General features: G+C 38.4%; 2 protein-coding genes across 4 annotated transcripts in view; one reads left to right on the plus strand and one right to left on the minus strand.

The window, feature by feature from the left end:
* Positions 1 to 34: 34 nt before the first annotated feature.
* Positions 35 to 3,221, plus strand: LOC111868863 (UDP-N-acetylglucosamine transferase subunit ALG14 homolog). Of its 2 annotated transcripts, none has more exons than XM_023859899.2 (2): positions 35 to 130; positions 248 to 3,221. In XM_023859899.2, the coding sequence occupies exon 2, from the start codon at positions 250 to 252 to the stop codon at positions 856 to 858; it is 609 nt and encodes a 202-aa protein (XP_023715667.1). In that variant the 5' UTR covers positions 35 to 130; positions 248 to 249; the 3' UTR covers positions 859 to 3,221. The 2 variants fall into 2 exon arrangements, with proteins under 2 accessions (XP_023715667.1, XP_023715676.1); XM_023859908.2 differs by lacking the exon at positions 35 to 130 and adding an exon at positions 145 to 155.
* LOC111868816 (lysosomal alpha-mannosidase) overlaps positions 2,933 to 24,762 on the minus strand; it is a 36,824-nt gene continuing 14,994 nt past the window's right edge. The window contains exons 7-16 of one of the 2 annotated variants that reach the window (XM_023859829.2): positions 23,218 to 23,351; positions 22,647 to 22,866; positions 21,029 to 21,228; positions 17,087 to 17,519; positions 13,328 to 13,544; positions 12,598 to 12,718; positions 10,538 to 10,808; positions 6,794 to 7,036; positions 5,044 to 5,193; positions 2,933 to 3,592 (exon numbers count right to left, since the gene is read on the minus strand). In XM_023859829.2, the coding sequence (XP_023715597.1) occupies positions 3,356 to 3,592; positions 5,044 to 5,193; positions 6,794 to 7,036; positions 10,538 to 10,808; positions 12,598 to 12,718; positions 13,328 to 13,544; positions 17,087 to 17,519; positions 21,029 to 21,228; positions 22,647 to 22,866; positions 23,218 to 23,351 (2,226 nt within the window). In that variant the 3' untranslated portion in view covers positions 2,933 to 3,355. The remainder of the gene's footprint in view (positions 3,593 to 5,043; positions 5,194 to 6,793; positions 7,037 to 10,537; positions 10,809 to 12,597; positions 12,719 to 13,327; positions 13,545 to 17,086; positions 17,520 to 21,028; positions 21,229 to 22,646; positions 22,867 to 23,217; positions 23,352 to 24,762) is intronic. The other variant, XM_023859838.2, reaches the window with a different exon arrangement.

A 24,762-nucleotide genomic window follows, 5' to 3' on the forward strand; every position in this document is an offset into this window, starting at 1 on the left:
GGTTTGTGTGTGAAGCGACAGAACATGTAAGCCACTTGTTTGGTATACGTGTATAATGGAAAAGGAAAGCGGTCAGGGCGTAATCAACAAGAATGCCAACGTTGATTGATGGAAATTCCCGCATAATAAGGTATATTGTGATAGTAGTACACGAGGTGTGGAGGATGAGCGAGGATGAGCCTGTAGTAGACGTTGTAGAGGTTTGAAATGATCAGTTTTTTGATACTCGGTTTTGTATTTGTTGTAGGAATGAGAGCTGTATATATAATTTGTAGTATACACAAAGGAACGAAGACGGCATCTGCGAAACGGTATCATCCTCTGAAGACAGCAGTTATTATTGGCTCAGGAGGCCATACAACTGAGATTTTAAAACTATTGCAGAATCTTAACTCTGTAAACTATTCACCTCGAATTTATATAATGGCTTCAACTGATACCTCTAGTGAAGTTAAAATCCATAAAACAGAAGAAACATGCTTCTCACATAATGGGTTAAACTCGTATGAAATTGTCAAGATACCAAGGAGCCGAAGTGTTGGTCAGATGTATATTTCGTCTGTGTTCACAACCTTGTTTGCCCTACTAGTTTCGTTGCCAATCATGCTGAAGAAACGACCGGAGGTTATTATCTGTAATGGTCCAGGAACATGCATTCCAATTTGTGTTATAGCATTTATGATGAGGGTCCTGTATATAACGGACACAAAAATAGTGTTTGTTGAGAGCATATGCCGGGTAAAGACTCTGTCTTTGTCTGGCAAAATACTGTTGCTGTTTGCTGACATAGTTCTTGTGCAGTGGCCAAAGTTGAAGGAGCGTTACAGAAGAACTACCTTTATTGGAAGATTAACATAACTGCAACTGTAGTATCTTACTTCAGATGGATAGTTACATTTTATGGGCCTGTAGTTTACCCAACTGTACCCTTTGTAAAATCACTGTTACATATTTCCTTTAAAATGCATTCTCTTGGTACTGATGTATGTCCACAGTTCAGTCCTATCATTTGCAGAGTCCCGTGTAGTTCTAGAAGAAACTTGAAGCCAGATGAACTCAAGAACACCACATTCTGTGTACTGCATATGTGGACTACTGTACTGAACCAGTATTTGTTAGGATCAGCATTAATATGTTTACTTTTATGTTAGAAGGTTTTGAGCAATTTTGTTGAGGAAATTCAGAATAATTCTCAAGAGGTCACTTGTGAGGAAGTTGCATAACATACTTCAGATGGGAAGAGTATAATTGTTACAATTACATCTAGGCTTGCTGGCTGTAGTTGAGACAGTGCCCCATTTAAAATGCAGCCAACATTTAGTTTGCATAGTAATCTCTTACTTATTTGCAAGTTACATATCATGCAGATTCTTGGATTCAATTTCAAATTATATTTTTAAACAACATATTATTCAGCCAAGTAGTACAATAGATATTAAAGTTTTATAAAATACTTTTTAAGCCACTCAAAGGAAGAACGAGTGAACATCTCCCTGCTTTACTTTTCTTCAGTCTTGCACCTGATATTATGTAGAAGTGACATGGAAAGTTGTGCTTTCTCTCACATACATTACTTATGCGTCATTAAGTTTGATGGTTTCTTACTCTGTACTATCTAGATACACCTGGGTAATAATCTGGTTCACCCATGGTCCTAAGATTGTTACCATTTTCAGGATGCTTGTCTCCTTGTACACACAGTGATTATTAAAAAGAAGACTACCACTGCACTTTGGCACTGCAATTTCCTAACAAAATTTTGAAGTGGTACTTAGGGTACTGGTAGAATAGCTGTTCTTTGCATCAGCAGTTGTGTTGTCCACTGGGGCATGCACATATATCAAATCAGTGACCTCTTAGTATTATATACTATATTATGTCACTAATAAACTCTGCCTTTTTAACTGCTGATATGGTTTCCTTATGTATGAACACTCCTGTACCCCAATTCATGATTCTCATTCCCATTTCCACAGAAAACTGTACAATTGCTTGCTGGTTCAGTGCCACTCCTGTGCCATCTGACCTCCTGTACTCCCTCTAAGTCTAATTTACACTTTTCTAATTCTCTTGCTACTGTTTCAATGAACCTGACCTATAGACACCTTACATTCCACATGCCAAATGTCATGTACATTTTCCTTTGCTTGGGTCATTTAAAGGAATACAAATCTGAGGCCCTGTGTAACATTTTGTAACAAACTTTTCTTTTATGGTGAATCCAAACCCCTCCCAGGATGGTGGCCCACCCCTTGTAAGTGGTCTGTGAATATTTATTCGATACACTCACAGATACTCTCCATAGCTGGAGGACATTTCCTACATCCACAACATGATGTGCCATGCTGTGGTGACAAGGAACCTTCTATATAATAAATATTTTATATCTGATATGTAGGTATGTTTATGATCAGCATACCAGATATCACTGCCACACCCCAAATGAAAGGAAATGTTTGCATGACTACCAAGTTGCTGCATTAGATTCTATAATAAATTACCTTAGCAAAATTGGCATACTTTTCCAGATACCATTCATCATTTCATAAGTGGAGCTAGTGTTGCTCCAGTCTCACAAGTCTATGCATCTGCCATGTTGTTACGGATTATAATAAATTAAAAAGTATAAAGCTATGATATTCACACCCAAGTTTTGTGAAAACTGGTGAACTGGTTCAAAAGTTGAAATGGGGGAACACGCATGGATAAACATATAACATGCCAATGTCAGAAACCTGCTTTATTTATGAAGGGGAGTAGGCTAAAAATAATAGCATTTAAATTAGTTTGAGCTGCTGGCTCAGATGATCACAAAATGGAGAATTTGCCACCCGTTTATCACTATTAAAAGATGCTCATAATGAACATTATTTTACGAACTAACTACGGTTAGACTGCAGTGTACGAGTTTAAGTAGAAGTAAGAGTGCATATTGTGAAAATAATGTTCATTTATTTAACATTCTGTGCACAGCAACTCATGCTGTTATATTATACAAGACATACAGAAGAGAAATATTCTACACAATAACACCATTTACTTCCACTGACTTGTGATTTGATATTTCCAGTGAAATTACTAATTGCATACTGTCCAAAAGCAATCACAGTTAAGCAGTTACATACGGTTCATTTTATGAATCCCTTTCATTACAATACGAAGTACATAAGAGTGCTTTGAACTTATCAAAGAATCAAACATGGCTGTAACTATACAAAGTAGTGGACCTTCAAAATGGCAGAGAGCTATACCATAAGAAATAAGATCATCAAGCAGCATGATTCAATAAAATTTGAAATGTTTCACATTTTCACCCGAACATACAAACGAGTATGTAACAAATGCTAAAACCCTACTATTCCAATATCTGAATATCAACAATGAAGGTACGGATTTGCATGGGGACCAGGGTAATTGTCAAAGAATTTTCATCCTTTTCTGATATTAATGGTGAGTCTACATCTTCTTTCAGAGTAGAATCGACTTCATTTGATTCTGACTGCCATTCAAACCTATGTGATTCAGACAACCACTGGTTACCTCCCAATGTAGTCTCTTGAGCCCGTACAATGGAGAATGGCTTGAATAAATCCTGAAATAAATAATTGTTCATTATTTATTGGTCTGAAGGTCAGAAGTCCCATTTAAGCCTGCCTTCCATATCTCACTTATGAAGTAATGTTTACTGTATAATACTGTATAAAAACTTTACAACAACGTATAATTAATGACATCCTTCTTTCTTATATTTTGAAGCCAAAACCACAGGAATGTGAACTACACTCAAATTGCTATGAAATAAGCTAAAGTAATACTCTGACACAAAATTTCTGAAACCACCATCAATGAGCACAAACTTCCCATCACCCTTTTGGTATTGATGACAAAAGAGTTTTAAAAAATGGAGACAGGAAACATCCTGTGCATGTAATGGATGTAATAGGCTTTCTATGTGTAACACTAGGTAGCAGCATAGTCCAATTTCATGATAGTCTAGGTGGCAGATGCACAAGCCCATGTTGAGCAGATGGTTTCAGTAGTCAAAATGGTGACTGCGCTTGAGGCATGAACTACCAAAGAGTAGCATTCTGTGTGCATTTTTTTTTTTTGTGGGCAAAAGGACTCAATGCAAGGGACATGAATAAAGAAATGCATCTTGTTTACGGTGGGAAGTATCTGCTGTGTAACTGGGTTGAGAAACTCTCCCAAGGACTTACAAAAGTCGCAGATGATGCCCAATCAGGTCGCCCCATTGAGACTGTGACAGAAGCAAAGACATCGATCTGTGCTGCGGATTTAGACATACTGGTAAAGCGATGGGACAAGTGCATCAGTGTTCATGGAAGGTATGTCGAGAAATAATTTTTTTTTCCAGGTGTGAATATAACATGTTTTATATTTTATATCCATTTGTGATCTATTTACTGACTCTCCCTCATATGATCATACCCTACACCCTTCCTTTCCACATAATTAGAAAGGATGAATCACATGGCATATATGGAATAGGCAAAATAGGCATACAAAATTTTGGTATGAAACCCTAAGGGATGAGACCAATTGGGATATCAAGCTGGTTCCAAATAGGGCCAATAGCAGATTTTTCACGTCCCATATAACAAGAGGGAATTTTCTGATCTGCTCACGGAAGATCTTGGACCATTCAGCTCAGATCCTTTCAAATAATTTCCCTTAGAAAAATTTTAAAATTCTCCATCCACGTACTTTTAAGTCTTGAGAGTAATAACTTTTCAAGAGGATTCTCCATAAACATTCGACATAAATTTTTCATTTCTCCCATTTGAGCTACATCATCCCACTGTAGATTCTTTAATTTTATTACTTGAGGCAAACAAGGTGAGCTATATAACATAAATGACCAAGTTCTTTAAAGCTATATAATATCCTCACCCTTATTTGTTCCTAGATAAAATTATTTTTCTGGGAACTTTCTTTTCAAGCATTCAGACTATGCGTTAGTCATGTAACGCAAGAGTTTCAAAATCCACTTTTCTCTTGCCCTTACACTACTTGGTACTGCACCTTAAGGTTAACAGTGGCTGGTTTGGAGAACACAGGATGCTCATTCTTCTCATAAATGTGCTCAAGACGAAGGAGAAAACTGCGAGCCTTCCATGGTTCTAGTGTCAGGATGTGCACATTCTCTGGTAGTCCTTGATTCAGACCAGAGAACTGTAAACAAATATATGCAGCAACTAACTCATGCTTGTTCTTCACTAATGACAACTTGAATTACTTGTTTCATAACAATTTTAAACCCTTTCTGGATTCACACTTTGTAACTCTCTGTTCTTTTTTTTTTCATAAAGAAGTCCACATTTTTTTTTTTAATTTATGAATTTATCCTCTGAATGGATTGAATTTAGCACATCATTCTAAGGACATCTCTCGTAATTTCAGTTGGGGTGCAGCCAGAAGAGCTGGAAGAAAGTGAAAATGAGGAAGAGGTGGACAGTGCTGCTAGTAAGAAAATATCACATGGTTCTGCTCTTAATCATTTGGAATCCTTACTAGACTATCTTGAGAGTGAAAAGAACAGTTTATTAAGTGACAAGCTAATATTACGTAGGCTTCATACGGATATCTGTAAAAAGGAAAATGCCGTGAAAAGCAAACGACAATATTAATTTTTTTTAAGTGTTAAGTGTGAATATTCATAAAAAGTGTTGGATGTTGTTGAACACTGTGATTGAAATAACTAATTCATACTTCAGTGTAATGTAAAAAGAGTATTAAATAGGCCATGACATGACATAAAAATGAGGTTGAATAAATTTAAATACAGGTAGGCCTATAGTATTATGAAGGTACAGTATTACAGTACTACTTTTAATAAAATTTGTCTTAACCGGGTTTTCGATTAATCGTGATTTCCATCCCCACCATTATCCCGGATAATCGAGAGTTGAGTGTATTTTAACATCTGAAGTGGGAAAACACTGTACATAGTGTCATCTTAAATGGTCTCACTGTATTAAAAAGCCCATTTGTATTTCCTCTGAATAGAAGTTCACCATGAGAAGGCAATCTGAAAGAAATGTATATTCCAATTGTAAGTAAGTTTGGAAATTAATTGCACTTCACACATCTTTTGTCATAAACCCTGAAGTGTGATGACTAAAATAAAACACTTCCTTCAGCTTAAAGCAGTGGTTTGTTAAACTCTGGAGATATGTAAAATAGTTCATGGACACAATGGGGAAAAAATGTAACTTTATATCTCTGTGCACCAACATGATTTTAATATAAATTCACAAAAAATTACTGTGTGGATGGTGGTGCTGCTCTACTTTGTTTCAGAAAATAATTATTTTTGTAGTATGTTTCAATCCCATAGTTCAGTACCCAGTCTTTTCTAAAGGAAAATGATTTGTGAAAAAAAAATAAGGAGTCAGCTGCATGAGAAAGGTCAGGTGAAGCGAGTAACTGACATAAAAAAAACAGAAAGGTATACAGATATTTTCCAAATGTAAATTTGCATCCTTCAGTGCCACTTCTGTAATTTATTACAGATAAGAAAATTTTTACCCTGAAGATGGACGAAGTATATACCTCCAAAATGCTGGTAACCACCTACATGGTGCTATAACCCAGAAGACTGCAATATGAACTTAAAATATAGACCCCCCCCAATACCAACTTTAAACAAAACCCACTCAAAAATGTCAAGAGATGAACCTATGGGAGGCTTAATAATATGATTAGCAAAGAAGGGTTTCAATAAGTGATAAAAGTTCTGAAACACTAATTTAGAGAAAAGTAATCACCCTACCTCCATCTTATATGTGCTGGCCCATTCTGCAAAGCTGATATTGTCAGCCGGAGAAAAGAAAAGCCATGGAGACAGCAACAGTTGCTGCTGCAGACTGCGTACTCTTTGGGCTGCAATGCCGCTGGAAATATTTCCAGCAGTAAGCCAGTGCTTTCCTACTGCAACTAGTCCATATCCATGTGCAGTCTCATTGAGGGCCTCACCTACACCAAATGCATCGTCGTGCAACAGTCTGCGGTGGACCTGAAACATGTGACTAAGAAGTCATGAAAAATGCTCACCAGTGGCGTGGGGCATTTCAGAATTTCAAAGGATCATACTTTGAAGACTGAATTATGGTTTATGAAGAAATACTTCCATCTTGAGTTGTGTGTGTACATACTGCCCATAAAATTCATTTCAGCTTTTCAAAGGAGGTGGCACGGGCATATGAGAAAGAAAGAGAGAGAGAGATTTTCTTGATAAGCTGATTCATGTTAACAGCCCCAACCATTAAGATCTTGATGGCTGGGTATGTTGCAGGCTGTTGCAAAAAGTACCTGAAAATTCTCACAGTTCAATTAGAAAAATTTATGTTTGAATTGAGATAAAGCTTTATTTTTCCCTCAATTCAACTTTGAAAATTTAAGTCATTCAGATGACTATATAATACTGACTCTGACTCCACTGACTCTGAGCACATTCCTAATTCTGAAGTGTCTCCCTAACTCCTCAGCATCAATAAACGGTATAACATATACATATCTTTTGCACAGTTATCGTGTTTTCCTGACAAAATACATTAAAATGCTTCATTTTTGCATAATATTGTATACTGGTATTATCCTGGAAAGGAATGGCCAAAATACAATAGTGAAAGATACACATTTGTCCATGAAGTAGACAGCAGGATGAATCCCCTTTGGTCATACATTAAAAAGTGCTGACAGAATTACAAATTACACCAGTAATGAATTACATAAAAGACCATGTAAGCGTGAGTTCTGACATGGTCACAACAGAAATTTAAAACAAATTCAGAAATGTATGTACAGCATCAGTGTAGGTGCAGTCATGTTAACCATGCTAGCCCAGCTACTTTGAAGAAATAAAATAAAGGGCTAATTTCATTGGTCATTGGCATTCCATTTACTGGCAGAAGAAATTATCAGATAATGGATCATCTGCTGCTTCCATCCAACCCATCATAGGCTTTGTTAGCCAAGTCATTCACACCTACACTAGCTGTTTGTAAACACAGATGCAATTAGAAGAGACATGATACAGCATAGGCTTAAGGGAAGGAAGGAGTGCATGACATTCCAAGCTATCAGGTTAGCCAAACAAGGAATGTTATTACATTTCAATCGCTTGCATGTCTGCAAAGCATACAGTGTTAACCATTCCAAGAATGAGTCTGTTGAGCGGTCATTCCCTGTTTTGAAGATGGTCGATATTTACACATGCAGTGTATTGAGAAGTGGAAACTCACCAAGTTATCATTAATAATGACGGAGAAGAACATTCTTCAAGTTTTGGGAAACAGTACAAACTTCTGTGACACTGTGAAAGAAATTTTCACTGAAAAAGAATACTTGTATGGAACTGAACTACAAGGTGTTGATAAATGATAAGCTCAGTGGTTGCTATCATTTTTTCTTAGTTTACATTTCTTTACTTTTTTATTAATTAACTTTATTAATTTTTAGCTAAACCTGTACAGTTGTCTTGATACATGTACACTCTACTGTCAAAATTTTAACAACACTTCTAGGAAAGTTACATTCTACTATCACATAGCATAACCATTCTGGCAAATTGCTCCTTTTTGTTTAGTTACCTTGAAGAATATCAAGACTTATAGAAGAAATGTATTAAGCATGAAATGTTTCACTTTGGTCTACAACTTCAAATAAATATTTTGCAAGTTACACTTTAGACGCATATGGAAACACATGCAGGTCTTCAAGTAAAGTGTCTGTTATTGTTGTTGGCTTTTTAACTAAAATTTCAATGTTGTCAATAAATTTTACTGAAACATGCCACTATCAAATTTAATGAAAATCTGTTTGGTGTTCTCAAGTTTTTATATGTGGACGGGTAGACAGACAGGCATGGCAAAGCTAATAAGAAAATTTTCACAACTTTTCATTGTGAATATATCAAAAACCAATACAAAAAAAGGTACTTTGGCAAATTTCAGAAACAATGAGAAAATGCTATCTCCTAACACCCATAATAGAATGACTAGGCCTTGTGCTTAGAAAGACTGACCACCATACATTTGAGATAACAGGTCACAGATGGTAACACAGGCAGAAGACAGATAGCTGATGGAACATACATGGGTCATTTCATAAATAATGAACAGGTTGGCAACACTGTGGATTAGATGACGCAACAACAGTCAGCCTCACGTCAGTTACAGTTCACGGCTTGAGAAACAAGCGTGTTATTTAGTTTCATTTATAATGCACTCTGTTCTTAAATAACGTGAGTTAGAAATGGAGTCTGCACGGTTCTCGGGTATTGTGACTGTTGAAGAGCAAAGGTTGTACATTAAGATCGAAACTTTACGTGGAAAAAAACCCAACAGACTTGTCGCTATTGATGAAACGTGGGTTAGAAACTTTGAACCATAGCTGACATCACAGTCCAATGAGTGGAGAGGTCCATCTTCCCCATGACCAAAAAAATTTCGACAATCTCAATCAAAGGTCAGACAAATGATGATCTTTGCTTATGACCACCAAGGAATCATCATGACAGACAGAGTATGCAGGAAAAGTGTCACAGCAGTTTATTATCATGACTTTATGCAAAATCTGCACAGAAAAATGCCCAAAAACCAACCTCAGTTGCTCGAGGCTGGGCCGATCATTCTCCATGACAACGCTCGCCTGCACATCGGGAATGTCAGAACAGAAAAGCTGTGCCAATACAGTTGGGAGGTGTTGGCTCATGCTCCCTACAGCCCAGACATGAGTCCACCAGATTTCGACTTATTCCCAAAGTTGAAACAACCTATACGAGGCCGTCATTTTCCCTCTCTGGAAGAGCTTTCTGCTGCAGTTATCTGAGCCATTTGACAGATAAACAAAGATGGTGTCCTGGATGGGATAGTAAAGCTTCCCACATATTGGGACTCGGTCATTGAGAAGCAGGGGGACTAAACTGAAGGACTGTAGAGAGATATTAAAAAAAAAAAAAACGTGGACACAAAAAAAAAATTGTGTGCATTATTTCTGAAATGACCTACGTATTTTAAAGTACTGTGGTGGCTTCATTCATTTTAAGATGTTGTAGGATTCAACCTAGTACAACTTATCATCCCTCACTCATTGCAAATGTGTCTATAACATGTCAACATTACCATGATTCATTAATTACTACAAAACATCAAAATACTTCACACAGTTACCATATTTTTATTTTACATTTTTCCAAAAATTTTCCAAATATTTATCCCCATACAAAACATGAAGGCCGTCTCACTCCCTTGCTTCAAGTTCACATACCAATCATACTGATACTATGACAGTATGAACAAACGGAATCATGTTCATACCACTTTTCACAAAAACCAGATAATGTAGAAACTGTTCTTATATGCACATGTACTGCATAAACTGATGAACTGACACAAGCTGCTCATAGACAAAAGTTTAATCCCTTGGAACTTTAAGCACAGGAAGTTCTCATAAGATATTAAAGAAAGTTACAAACTGTCAGACATTGCTACTAATATAACTTGAAGACACTTACCATGAGTTCCACTTCCCCATCATGAAGACTGGAACCACCCTGGGCTCTGTCTGTCAGAATGGAAAGCTCTTTATCTCCATCCCTCAGTGAGATTCTAGATGTCACTGGGTAATAATTGGCTGATACAGGCTCTTTAATATTCACAGACCACGTTGGGCGGAAGTTGCGTTTTCGTTCCAGTACCTCACGTCCATTAGAATCAGTGTAGAATAGACCATGAGATACAAGGTCTGATGAGAAACGACTTATTATTTCTTTACCCACATTATCACTGAAACCATACATGAAATTCATGTTGCATGACGGCCTGCCTTTCATTTCCACAGGTTCAAGTTATCTCTTAAGTCATGAAAATGAAATTTGATATTCTGCATTGTGAGAAACAATGAAGAAATTCTATCTCCTCCAAGTATCAGATGTTTGAGTCTCTCACTGATAACACTGACTTCCTTAATCACTAATACTCCTTAAATACTCTGTTTCCAAGAATCATTCAGAGTGAAAGACTCCACAGAACCACTACAACTCTAACAGAGGTTTTCATTTCATTACACATGGCCTATGGGAGGCACCAAAACAAATAGGTGGACTAAGGTTGATAAGCAGAGGGTCATATGCTTTCTGCAATATTCTGTGTGTGATAGATGGGTTCTAAGGGAGGGTCAGAGCCATTCAGTCTACAGGACAATCACATCCACTCCAACAGAATTTAAGGAACATTAACAACTTTTCAAACAAGGTAAGGTAGGATAACAGTTAATCGAACAGAGTCTAAGGGCCACAAATAATAAGACAGATACAATTTCCTTATTAGAGTCTGTCACAATACAACAATATAAAAGTCAAGGCTAAAATTAGCTCTGCTACATGTTTCGGCTATTAAAGCCATCATCAGGCAAACACATGACTACCATTATTCACACACTACTGAACTGGAATTACGATGATAAAGCTGGAAACTTGATAATACATTATAAAATACATGGTATAAAAGTACAAACTTATTAAAATGAAAGTTATGACGTAAAATGAGGTTAAAACTCCTATGTGATATTCTATATCAAGTCAGATTGTTGAAATTTTGTCATATTCCAACGGACATAATGGTATATTCAGACTTGTATACATGTAATAACCTGCTTGGAGGCCCATGATATAGATGTAATATAGTTTTGACATTAACTGTTTAGCCGGTGCCTCATCTTACAGTGTATTTGTCTGTTCTGCAGGGAATATAGATTGCAAGTGTCCAGCTTTACTATCGCAACTGCAGTTCAGTGGCGTGTGAATATGGTAGTCATGTGTTTGCCTGATGATGGCTTTAATAGACGAAACATGTAGCCAAGCTAATTTTAGCCTTGACCTTTATATTGTTGTGTTGTGATGGACTGTAATAAAGAAACTGTATATAACAACACAACATGCATGAAATGGAAAAAATCAGACAGAGTCTAAGGAGGGTCAGCGCCACAGACAGTTTAAGGGAGGATCAAAGTCTTTCAAACTGAGTCTGAATGATCACAATCATTCAAACAGAGTCTGAGGGCCATTACCATTCACAGAGAGTCCTAGGGAGGTTCACAGCCACTCAAACCAAGTCTAAGGTAGGATCACAATCACTCATATAGCATAAGGAAGGTCTACAGATAGTACCTGAGGGAGGGCTGCAACAAAAGTCTACAGGACAGCAAAGCTGAAGTCCATGCAAAAATCATAATCAGTTACATGTTCTTGTTAACAAGCAATTTCAAAACACCAAGAGAATCTAGACGGACTGGAATATATCAGCTACTGCCTACTGGTAGCCACTGCTAACCAGATGTGATCACTGGCACCGGACATATGCTCTGGAGAGAGAATTTGGGAGAAAGAGTGCATATTCTTAACTCTTTGCATGATACACATCTATACTTGATGTCATGTGAAGTTATTCTGAGGCAGTCTTGTGGGGTTTTCTGTGCAACTGCATTAATCCCCAAGTAATCATGGCATTTCTAGCAGTAGTTCTATGTTGGGGCTTGACAATCAATGGGTTAAAAATGTGATATATTGGTACTCACTCAATAGGGATTGGCCCAACCAGCCACTCCAACTCCAAAAAGTATGGGTTGTCTTTGTATAAACGCAATGCTTGACTCAGCCAGTCCGACCACTTGATGTGCACCTCATCCACAACATCACCTGTAATGGATAACACAAAATGTGATATAAAAATGAAATGAATGTCCTTGATAGAAAACATTTTTTGACATACTTCCCTTATGTAGCTCATACCAGCATTTACGTGCCAGTTAAGGCACACATTTTGTTACTATATGACACAATGTATTTGAGAGGTCTACAAAATATTATACCAGATATCAAGAATATGACCACCTCTGTGGTCTAGGGGTCAGAGTTTCTGGCTACAGATCCAGAGGTCCCAGTTCGATTCCCGGCTCTACCAGATTTTTTCTGAGTAGTGGGTCTGGAACGGGGTCCACTCAGCCACGTGATGATAATTGAGGAGCTATTTCAAGGAAATAGCGGCTCCAGTCTAGAAAACCGAAATTAAGGGCTGTCGGGATTCATTGCGCTGACCATGCGACACCCTCTATCCACTAAAGTTGGCACTAGAATTCGCAGAAAAGTGGCGGTCGCTCGGTCGCTATAGTTCGCTTGCGGACTAATATCATGGAGTTTGTTTTGTTTTGTTTGACATCATGAATATATTTAAATGGAATAAACCTATTTTTTAACTGTTGTACACTATGGTAATCTTATCACATTCTACAGTAAATAATGACATACCTTTGTAAGTAATTGATTTGGGTGTTGAGCTCACCAGGATTGCCTCAGATCCATTTGGCCGAAAGATGTAAGCTCCAGATGACCTATTTGCATATTCTTTATTGTCTCCAATATAGCCTTTGTAGTAGTAGAAGCTCTGTGAGACAGCTAATTTAATTTTATCCAAGACCATAGTCTTCAAGGTGCCCGTCTTCCCATCCAGTACAGCACTGAATTTCTGTTCGCACAGAAATTAATTGAATTAATATCAACTGTTCGATTAACTGATCTTGGTATATCTCCTTCCATTAACACTTTTGTTCCCATATCCGACAAGCGGTCAGACAAGTGTTCCCGTATGTAGGGGCCCATATCCAACTTAGGTCAGACAGCAATGCATGCAAACATTTTTCAGTCAAACGATATTTATAAAGCACAGTTGGTCATTATATCCATACGATGGGATATGCATCAATATTTCCTTGGCCTTGAACATCACATATCACTGTTATTCCCCTTCTTTATCCTTTGTTGTTTCAATAAGCATGCAGTTCAACAGTGTGTCTACTCACGTTTTGTGTAATGTGTTATGGCAAGCAAGACGAGTGGTGACTGTATAATGGGAGTGTTGTTTAATGAAGATTCTGAAAATGATTTAATTTCAGAATCTGATTCTAGTGAATCAAGAGACCCCAAAAGGCTGGAATCTCCAGAAATTGTCTTGATAAGTGCTGTTGCAGATGAGGCCATAACCAAAACATTGCCAAGCCACTGTCTGCCTCTTACACCAATTAGAGCAAACACAGGCCTGAATACCAACATTTAGAACACTGATATTATGTTTTTTTGTAAATTTATTTATTACAAACAATTTTTTGTGTATGTTTGTGAACAAACAAACATGTATGATAGCCAAGTGATTAGTGCTTCACCACACTCTTTAAGAAAACATTCACAATTTCAGACATGAATTCCAGTATCAGAACTGAAAAAGTTTTTTTTTGGGTTGATGTTTGTGACTGGTATAGTAAATAAACTTATTCTCAAACTCTAATAGTCTGAAGATCCTGTTTTTGAAACTCCAGTAATTTTTAAAACAATGACCCTGAGCCATTTTGAAAGTATTTTGTCATTTTTTCATTTCAGAGACAGGAGCAGGTGCAACATCAATTATCAATTAATTCCTATGGAGTGACCAAGGAAACAAATACCTCTTGATTGCAAGTGACTATTTTACCAAGTGATTTGTAGACTATGCTTTCCCAGTGAAGAGCCTTTGACAGTGGCAGAAGTGCTGGTTACCAACTTCTGCCATTTTGGAATACCGCGGGAGCTACCTTGTGACCAGGGCCATAACCTACAGTCCCATCTGATATAGGAGGTTCAACAATACCTGGGAGTGAGCAAGACATGCACCCCACCCCTGCACCTGCAATTGGACAGCATGATCGAGTGCCGCATCAAAACAGTTGAGGAGCACCTACGAAAAAGTTGTCAAAGTGCACCAAAGGGAATGGGATACAAGTTTACCCATCTTCTTCCTGTCCTACAGGGCATCCACTCACAACACTCTGGGCTTGACCCTAGCTAGCCTAGTGTTCAGAAGAGAAATCTGACTGTTCTGCAACCTGCTGTTTGGGGCACCTCTCGACAAGGAATGACCCACAATCGATTATGCAGCAAATTTAGTGGACCATCTACATGACATTCACAATATGCCTACCAACACCTGAAGCTGGCCTGTGATAGAATGAAAAATTATTACGACTGGCCAAATGCTACCATGAGGGTGACAATGGTTGGCTCTATCAGCCCATCTGCACAAAAGGGAAGTCACCCAAGCTTCAGTCCCCATACAGGGTAGTCACAGAGATATGAGTAAATGATGTGGTACACAGGATCCAGCAGAACTCCAGATTGAGGATAACTGTGGTATACCTGGACCAGCTCACACCTTACCAGGGAACTGCTCAGGACAAGTGACCTTAAGAAGGGAGCAGCAGGAGCATGAGAACACAGCCTGTAGGCTATTCAGGATGAATAGCCTTAAGGAGGGAGCGATGTGGCATGTGGACCTGCTGCTAGGCAATGGCAGTGAAATAAGCAGCAATACAACGCCAGTTTCTAGACAACAGGTTCATAACACACAATAATGGAGTAACTGGTAAGCGATGTTGCCTACATGGTCTGTGCGACAGCTATGTGATGTAACAATAGAAATGTTGAGAGAGGTGTTTTCTATGCGGTCTGTGCTAAGACTACATAATGAGAAGCTGTGAATAGAGGCAAGTCTTGAGATGGCAGTTAGAAGAGTAGGAGGTAAGTTGTGAGACAGTCACCAGCAAGTAAGGACATGAACATGGAAGCTGAGGAAGCTACAGCATTGGAAGCCATTATCATGTGACAACTGGTGAAGATACAGCAGTCTGAGAAGACTCTGTACAGGCTGTAGTGAACTAGCATTAGCTTTATAGTTACTTATAGTTACAATCTGTATGTGTTCAATAAATTCAAATACCAATCCAAACCTATCCATAGTAATTCAAGTCACATAAACAACATGATGGTTTCTTAATACAATTATGCACAATATTGTAGTTTTCGATCACGGTGGTCAAATAAGGCTGCCGATTTAGTCAAAGATCAAGCATAAGTTTTAAAAACATCTATTATATACTCAGATCACTAAAGAATTATTCACCTAACATTTATAAGACTCAGTAAGAAAAACTTTCTGTGGTATAAGTTGTGGTAAAATGTTTGTAAATGATTTGTGTGGGGTAAAATAGAAGATCAAAACAATTGATGCAATTTATTGCTTTCAAAGTAATTACCCTCATATAGAGTTTTCTCCAACCTATTATTTCATCCCTCTCTGTTCCAAATATTTTCCTCAGCTCCCTATTCTCAAATACCCAACCTGTGTTCTACCCTTAATGTTGGAAACCAAGTTTCCCACACAAAATTAAAGACAAAATTATAGTTTTGTATATTTTAATCCTTACATTTTTAGACAGCAAATGAAAAGACAAAAGGTTCTGAACTCAGTGGTATCAAGCATTACCCATGTTCTCAATTTTCTAATGAATCAAATTTTGATTTGTCGCTATCATTCTTAAACATGAACTTAGGACACATTTTCAAACAATTTATTAACTACCTTTATGGTAAGATTTTTCCCAGCATTCTGGTGACAAGACATTAACATAAACTTTCAAGTTTCTTCTTTGTGTCTATTTCTAGATCAACCAAAGAAATCTCTTGCCTTCTTCAGTGTATAAATATACCCTGAAGATGGAGGTATTATTTTTTTATTGCTAGTGGGGTGGGACTAAGCCACTCGTATTGTGGCCACCTCTGGCCTATTATACCAGCCCCAAATGATACGTGAGGGTGATTGTGGAGCAATTGGTGGAATGAAGATTGGCAGGGGAAACCGAAGTACTCGGAGAAAACCTGCCCCAGTGCCACTTTGTCCACCACAAATCCCACTTGACCAGACTAGGATCGATCTCGGGCCGCTGTGGTGGGAAGCCAGCGACTAACCGCTTGAGCTATGGTGTGAAGATGGAGGTAGCAGCTTCCTCTAAAATGTTGGTAACCATCCAAAAAAAAACTAGAAAGTGTCATGATCCAGAAGACCACAGTCTCAATGACAAATCATTGGTTCTTCTCAGTTCAAAATTTTGACTGTCTAATTCTCCCACTGGTGCCTTTATTTTGACTATAATATTTCTGTCCTTCACCGATAAAAAAACACGTTGTAGCATTCTGACTCACCGAGTTACCAAGAGTGACATCCTTCTTGGGGTACATCTTGTGCTGACTGCTGTGGTTTGTGTGATTGCTCCGGCTGATGTAGTAAGACCGGAAACCCAGTGGAGGGAGGTCTTTGGCATTGAACACCAGCTCCATGGTGGCAGGACTTATTCGGCCTGGCACTTCTAAGACAGGCTGTGGAATGGGCACCAGCTGGGTCTTAACTTGTTTCCCTGCTGGGTCCTGGATTGTGTAGGAAGCACCCGACACAGGAACACGCACATTACGTGATACTGGATGACTCAGTGGATTGTATACAGTAACTACAAAGTTACTGGAGTGCTCAGAGATGTCACATTGGCTAATGTTCAACAACAGGCAGGACTTCAGAGGGATAGCAGGTACTCCAGCAGGGCCAGGAGCCTCAGATTGCACTCTGTGTGCAATTAGTTTACTGAAAAAGAACACTGATGTGTTAACTAACACCATAATCAGTAACCTAGGAATCTTAAAAAAACGAGCATGATTATAAAGGTAAAACAGTCACTCTAAGAACAAGAATACTGTGACATAACGGCTGAAAGCCAGAGAAGTGGGAACATATTGATGCAGCCAATGCTATGCAACAATGCGGTGATTGTTTCTGTGATCTTTTGGCCATCCAGCTCACAGCTTCTTGATACATATTCTGAGCTATCCTAGTGCCTTTAAATTTCCTGTACACAATATAAATATTTATTTCAAACATATTCTGACTTGATGTTCATGGGCCCAAGCATCTGTGGGTAAAAGACTAGAACACAATTTAATGAGGTGGAAGTGAGATTTAATTCTCAAGCACCCTTCCATGCCTCATTTCTTCCTCAAAACACTTTTTCTTAATTTTTTTTCCCTTAAATATTTTCCTCCCACCTTCTTTAGGGGCCACTGTCTCCAACTGGCCTGTTTGAAGCCCCAGTTCCTTTCCATATATGACCCTTGCTTTCCTGCATGGATTCTGTTCTATCCTGCAGCTAGAGGCAGCAGAATCCTCCAAAATGTCTTTCTGCAGACTGCATGACAGAAGACAAAAATCTTCATATTCACCGATGTGAGAACCTTAGATCTTATAAAGTAATTTCCTTTCACGCAGATGCTAACAGTTACTGAAATACTCAGAGAAACGCTGTCCCAGTGCCACCTTGTTCACCACAAATCCCACATGACCTGACCTGCGATAAAACGTGGGCCACCATGGTGGGAACTGCCTGAGCTATGGCATAGCCATGCAGAGGCTAATAAGATCGAAAGACCTCCATGGAGAATTTCAATTTTTAAGCATACTACTTTCAGGCTGGGGGCACGGTGTAGCGTAGTGGTTAAGGCACTATGCTACAAGTTGGAAGGTCACGGGTTTTTTTCAATTGACCTAATCCTTCCGGCCGCACTATGGTCCTGGGATTCACTCAGCCTCTAAGAGAAATGAGTACCAGGAATTAAATAAATAATTTTCCTGGGGAGTAAAGCGCGGCTGGTGCGTAAAGCTGACAACCTTACTGCCATCTTTGAGCCGATTGTCTAGATAATGTGGGATCCTCAACGTCTCACAACCCTATGGGCCTTCATGGCCTGTTACAGGGATAGCTTTACTTACTTTCACTTTCAGGCTGATCTTAAAGGAAAAGTTTGTGAATGTAAGGAATGAACCCAGACAGGCTCCACTAATGGGTACATATGTGGTGGTGGTGGTGGTGATGATGATGGTGATCATGTACTTCAAGTTCCATTAGAGGGAATTCCTTTATCAGTTGAATAACAACTAATGATGACCCTGCAGCATGGAGTGTGTTACTTTAAAGCTTGAATAGGACAAATTTTTAGCCTGGGGGAATAACATGTAAGAGGTAGTAATTATTGGTTTCCACCATTTTCCATACATATACTTCCATTATTTTCATTGATCATCGATAAAAGGGAAAGGTAAGGGTACATTTGGCCGGTCACAGTAGCCGAGCGGTCTAAGGCATGCACTGTCTTCGCTTGCTCGGAAGCCGGGATCATGGGTTCGAATCCCACTCAGGGCATGGATGTTTGTGTGCGTTTTTCTGTGTTTGTCTACAGGTAGAGGCCTTGCGATGAGCTAATCACTCGCCCAAGGAGTCCTACCATATGTGTAAGATCTAGTAAACCGAAGTGAAACGGAGAGTTTCATGGAGGTAGGCCTAGGCCCAAATTGGGGCTGTAGGGCCACGGGGGAAAAAAAAAGGTACATTTGTGCCTGTGATTAATTAAGCATCACACCATGAACATGTAAGGTGTGAAGGTACAGAATTCTTAATCTCAATGTTAGAGGTAAGTGGTCAGTGTCAAAACCTGGACGCTTTATTCCTGAGCAGAGAGCCCCTATGTCTATAAAATATAAGTCTGTTTTAACAGTGAGCATTTTTCTACTTGGAGCAGCTCATAGGCAGAGAACTGCTTCCTGCATGCAACATTCTGAAAATTTCTAATTGCTTTCATTCATATTGTCACGTGTTGGGTGTATAACGTGACAAATAACTTCATGCCATATTGGATATAGCGAATGTATTGCACATTCGCTCTTACAATCTTACAATTACTGCCACTGGCAGTATCACAAATACTAGTCTGCAAGTTAACTGGTTACTCTCTCCATAGTAACTGGCTCAATACTCACTACTCACTACTAACTAACTCGGTGACTACGACAATTCAACTGTCTTAGGCGGCTGCTATATTTCAACTCAACTCCTGAATAGTGTTCGCTGCTACTTATTTAGCCTCGGTACAGATAACACAGAAAACAGTTACATAATAGGTACCGCTGTTGCCTGACGCCATGTTTACAGGTTGCCTAGCAACACTGTCGAGAGTTGTTTACTGCTCTGTAGCAACCATGGCATTCCTTGGTAACGTCACTGCGGGAGGGGGCAGGGTGTTGACTGGCCTATCACCGTAGCAGCGGCAATGCTCTGAAGGTGTTACATCACTGATGGTGGGGGAGGGGGTGTCCTGCATAGCGGAAATACGTCACAACATTATGCAGCACACGATCTTCCTAATGACCTTAACATTAAAATCCAGATAATTAATTCTGAAGTAATTATTAAATGTAACACTTCTTGGATCAGCAAACATTTTGTGTACCTCAGTAATATTAACATTTGCTTGTACCTCAGAGGAGCACAGCTATTATGACCACAAATAACTTCTGGAAGTAACTGTTGCAAAGAACAAAACTGTAGCAATATGCTCGTAATCCTCAAAAGGTTAAAAGGTTTATAGCTTTATGTTAAACATTTAAGGGGGCATGCAGTAGCATAGTTGGTTGAGGCACAATGCTACAAGTCAGAAGGTCGTGGGATCGAATCCTGATGAGGTCACTGAATTTTTCAATCCACCTAATCCTTCCAGCTGCACTATGGTGTTGGGGTCAACTCAGCCTACAACAGAAGTGAGTACCAGGAATATTCCTGGGGGTAATGGGCAGCTGGCACGTAAGGTTGACAACCTCACCGCCATCTGTAAGCCAACTGTCTAGAAAATGTGGGAGCCTCAATATCTCACAACTCTATAGGCCTGTTACTGGGATACCTTTAATTATACTTACTTATGTTAAACATTCAATACTTTCTTAAAGCAATTTGAGAACTAAAGTGAGACAGACAATCTCCACAGACTCAATTACGACCTTCCAATCACAAGGAACTGGAAATGAGTTGTCATGTTTGAAATAATTACTAATGCTGAAGTTCCTGGATCAACTTCCCTTTTCTTCTTGGCACAGCAGTAGTACTTTTCTGCAAATTTAAATCAGCACTGAGTTTAGGTGTAGATTCATTATGTAGTAGATGATCCTTCCACTGAAACTTTTATACCATGATGGGGTACATTTGGAGACAAAGCATCAGAAGACTTATTCATTATTATGAGTGCCCCTTTGCTAATGTAAGAAGTTCTTACTTGATGGCTGTTTCTGTAATGTTGCCACACTCGTGGAAGCCTTCATTCAGGATCCGGGCATAGTCAGACGCCACTTTCTGTCGTTCAGTGCCTGTGACAGCATCATGGTGCTGCATGATGCCCATTGCCTCTCGCATAACATTAAGGTTAACCTGATCTTCAGGTCCCAGGTCTGTCAGCGAGTGTAACTGCTTACACACCTGACAATGAGATAAACTGAGACTTAATACAGTGAATATATACACCCCTCTAGATTGAATGGAGTATGATGTGCAACATAAAGTTTTTCTTACCCTAATGCAAATCTCAACTAGTGACACATGTCATGTTTATTATGAAGACTGAGCAACTGCATCGTGGCAGTGTAACTACATCTGATATGAAGGAAAAGTTGTTAATAAAATTTTGTTAAAGTTTCATAGATAAATTTTTGTTTCATTCTGTGTGTTGTGAGTCAGGAACCACTGCAGTTGAGCTGCCTCTGAACACAAACAATATAAACTCTTTCAAATACGTGCACAACAAATAATATAAAATGAAATCATGGAAATAATTGTATATTTGTTGCATTCAAAATTAAACACAAGTTTTATAAAGTTTATAGAAATCAGATGCAGACTGAAGTTATAAAAAAGTGAAGGTGATTTGTAGTTTTTTAGTAACATGAAAAAAAAATGCCATATTGTTTGTATCACTGTTCTTCACTCTTAATATTTTTTTCATGTTTTATATTTAGATAGATATAATATTTTAAATCTTTAATATTTTTCTGCACCATATAATGGACAACTTCCATCATAAGGGCATGTGAAATCTGCTTGTCCATCATAACAAAATTCAAACTCCTTAAAACTAAACAATTGTACAAAACATAAACACAACACCATTAAAAAATGTCAGTAATTAAGATCCATAAATTTTGTTTTAAACATTTCTGATGTGTACATATTTACAAATTAGAAGACAGAGTTGTGTAAGCTAAGCTTCTATGTAGATCTGTCAACTGGTCATTTATCAGAATTTGTGTCTGAAATAAATGAGGAATAACGATGAAGTAACTAGGGGGTGAGGGGCTGAAAAGACCCTAAAAAAAGGTAAAGATATCCCTGTAACAGGCCATAGAGGCCCATAGGGTTGTGAGATGTTGAGGTTCCCACATTTTCTAGACAATTGACTCACAGATGGCGGCAACGTTGTCAGCCCTATCCGCAAGCCACCCTTTACCCCCAAGAATATTCCAAGAATATTCCTGGTACTCATTTCTGTTAGAGGCTGAGTCGACCCAGGGCCACAGTGCAGCCGGAAAGATTAGATCAATTGAAAAAATATCCAATGGCCTCATCAGGACTTGAACCCGTGACCTTCCGACTTGTACCACAGTGCCTCAACCAACTATGCTACCGCGTACCCAGGCTGAGAACGCCATATTTAGAAAATGTTTATATTCCAAATTCAAGTACATATTTCCATTCTTGTTCATCACTGTTAGATGCCGTTCTCCTTTCCTGCAAATCCTGTCCCGTATGTGCACTGGTTCATTTTGAGGAGCCCACTAAATTTGTTATAACAGTTTCAAAGAAATTATATTAAGAACTAATTGCAAAAGAACATGTAATACCTGTAGAAAGTTATTGCCAAGCCGTTCAAAGCGTTTAAGTGTTGGCCGTGATGTGAAGAACCCTGTCCAGTAAGAGTGAGGATCACTTGCATACGGAAAGAAGTCATCATGCTTGGTTGTCCAAGTTTGTCCAGCATCATGAACTGCTTTGAGATAACAGGATGGTGTTGAATAGAACACATTCACACTGTTATTTTTTATCTGCTCAGCATTCACATACCTGCAGACATAAGCAACATTCTTTAATACTAAAATCTTAATACTCAAAACTTTATTACTCAATTCAAAATCTGCTATTATCAAATAATTTATCACCTGTTTGTATTGTTCTGAAACATGACCTCTTATTTTGAGTGAAATATACACACTGCAAGTATCTTAACACAATGAGCTTAGTTAAATATCTTGATCTAAAAGAGATAACATGAGTGGAGTATAAAAGATAATAGACACAAAAAAAAACTTCAAACATACCCTACATACAGACCACACTGATTCTGGAGGTGATATTCTGTACTTGAGCAGTCAAACATCTACCACATCAGAGTTTCAGATAAGGTTACCATCTTACCGAATGAGTTTGTCCAAGTTTTTGAACCACATATTGGCATCCTGATAATTGAAATCTTCACCCATGGTCATAATGATGTTGTTGGTTGAGTAATTTCCAGCTTGACTTTTAGCATAATCTATGAATTTCTGCACCTGCAGATGGCAAGTAAAATATATAGAACAGACATGTAACATGCCATGCCTGCATACTGGTACTCAAGAGCAAAGTAAGCACTTCCCCTTTTTTACTTATCATATTGTGGCATATTTGATCAAGGCGTTGCCAGGCAACAGCTCTGTAAACACGATATGCGCCTGCAACAGTATAACAAGCTGTTTTTTTTGTGTGTCCAGCCTTTGGCATAGGATCAGTGATGTCACACATCAACAGCACATGGCTGTCATATGACACGTTTCTTGTGTGTCCATCGCCTTACAGATGTGTGGTGACCTCACACAGCAACAGTGAGTAGGGGTCAGGTGATATGTGTTTACTGTTGGTTGATGTCAGTCCTTTAGCTATAAGTGAGTCAGAGTTCTGAGTGGGTCAGAGAGAGAGAAATAGTACCGGTGGAATCATGCAAACGTAGCAAATTGGAACCAGAAGTAGAGAAGAATACAGGAGGTTGGCCTGTGAGGATTTAAAGTGTGATTGGAAGATTTTATGTGTAACATCTGTAGTGATTTGAAGTGAGTTTCTGTGTTGGGATCCATTGCTAGGAGATGACTAGTGGAAACGAGAATCCTAGTGTGTGTGCAACAGTGAACTGGAAAGTTTGTAAATCAGCGATAGCGCTGTATTGCCTTTATTTAAGTGAAATTAAGAGATAATTTGTAACTGAAGTGCTAATAAATCAGATCATCTGAACTAGAATCCATTCTTTTCATCATGCATACCACCATACACATAGCAATATGTAGCAAACTCCAGTAATTGAAAGATTGTTTTAACTGTGTTTTGATATTGGCTGAAGTATGTTTCATGAGGCAGATTACAAATCACACCCTTCTGATCACAGGAAAAAATAAATTACAGTTGGAGATGAATAGGATTCCCCAAATCATAAAATATCAATCAAAAGGAAAGAAATCACCTTTGGAAGACCTTATACAATTTCCACACAGACAGCCTATGCCTAATACATGGAATGTTGACAATGAGGTCTTAAAATAATTTTTCTACAAACTGCTTTCCAACATACATGTGATCTGGTACTCATAATACTTCAATTATAGCAATGGGTACAGATGAAAGGTAAAGCTACCCGAAGTACACCATGTAGGGAATGTAGGGGGCAGGGAGCAAATCAAAGGAATCAGGGCCACAAAGTTCTCCCCAAAACGTATCATTTACTTTCAAAACATGATCGCAAATATCAAAGATGTTATGATGGATTGGACATACATATAACTCATGGGAGAATCAAAAAATGTAAAATTTTCCCAGGAAAAACTACTTTGAAAATCTACAAGGAGGTGAGAAATTAATATTAAAATTAATCTTGGGGAATAGTTTATGAAGATGATATCTGGACAAGTCCATATCCAATGCAAGGCTTTGGTA

Source organism: Cryptotermes secundus, unplaced genomic scaffold (genome assembly GCF_002891405.2).
Source record: "Cryptotermes secundus unplaced genomic scaffold, Csec_1.0 scaffold280, whole genome shotgun sequence".
Classification (NCBI taxonomy): Eukaryota; Metazoa; Arthropoda; class Insecta; order Blattodea; family Kalotermitidae; genus Cryptotermes; species Cryptotermes secundus.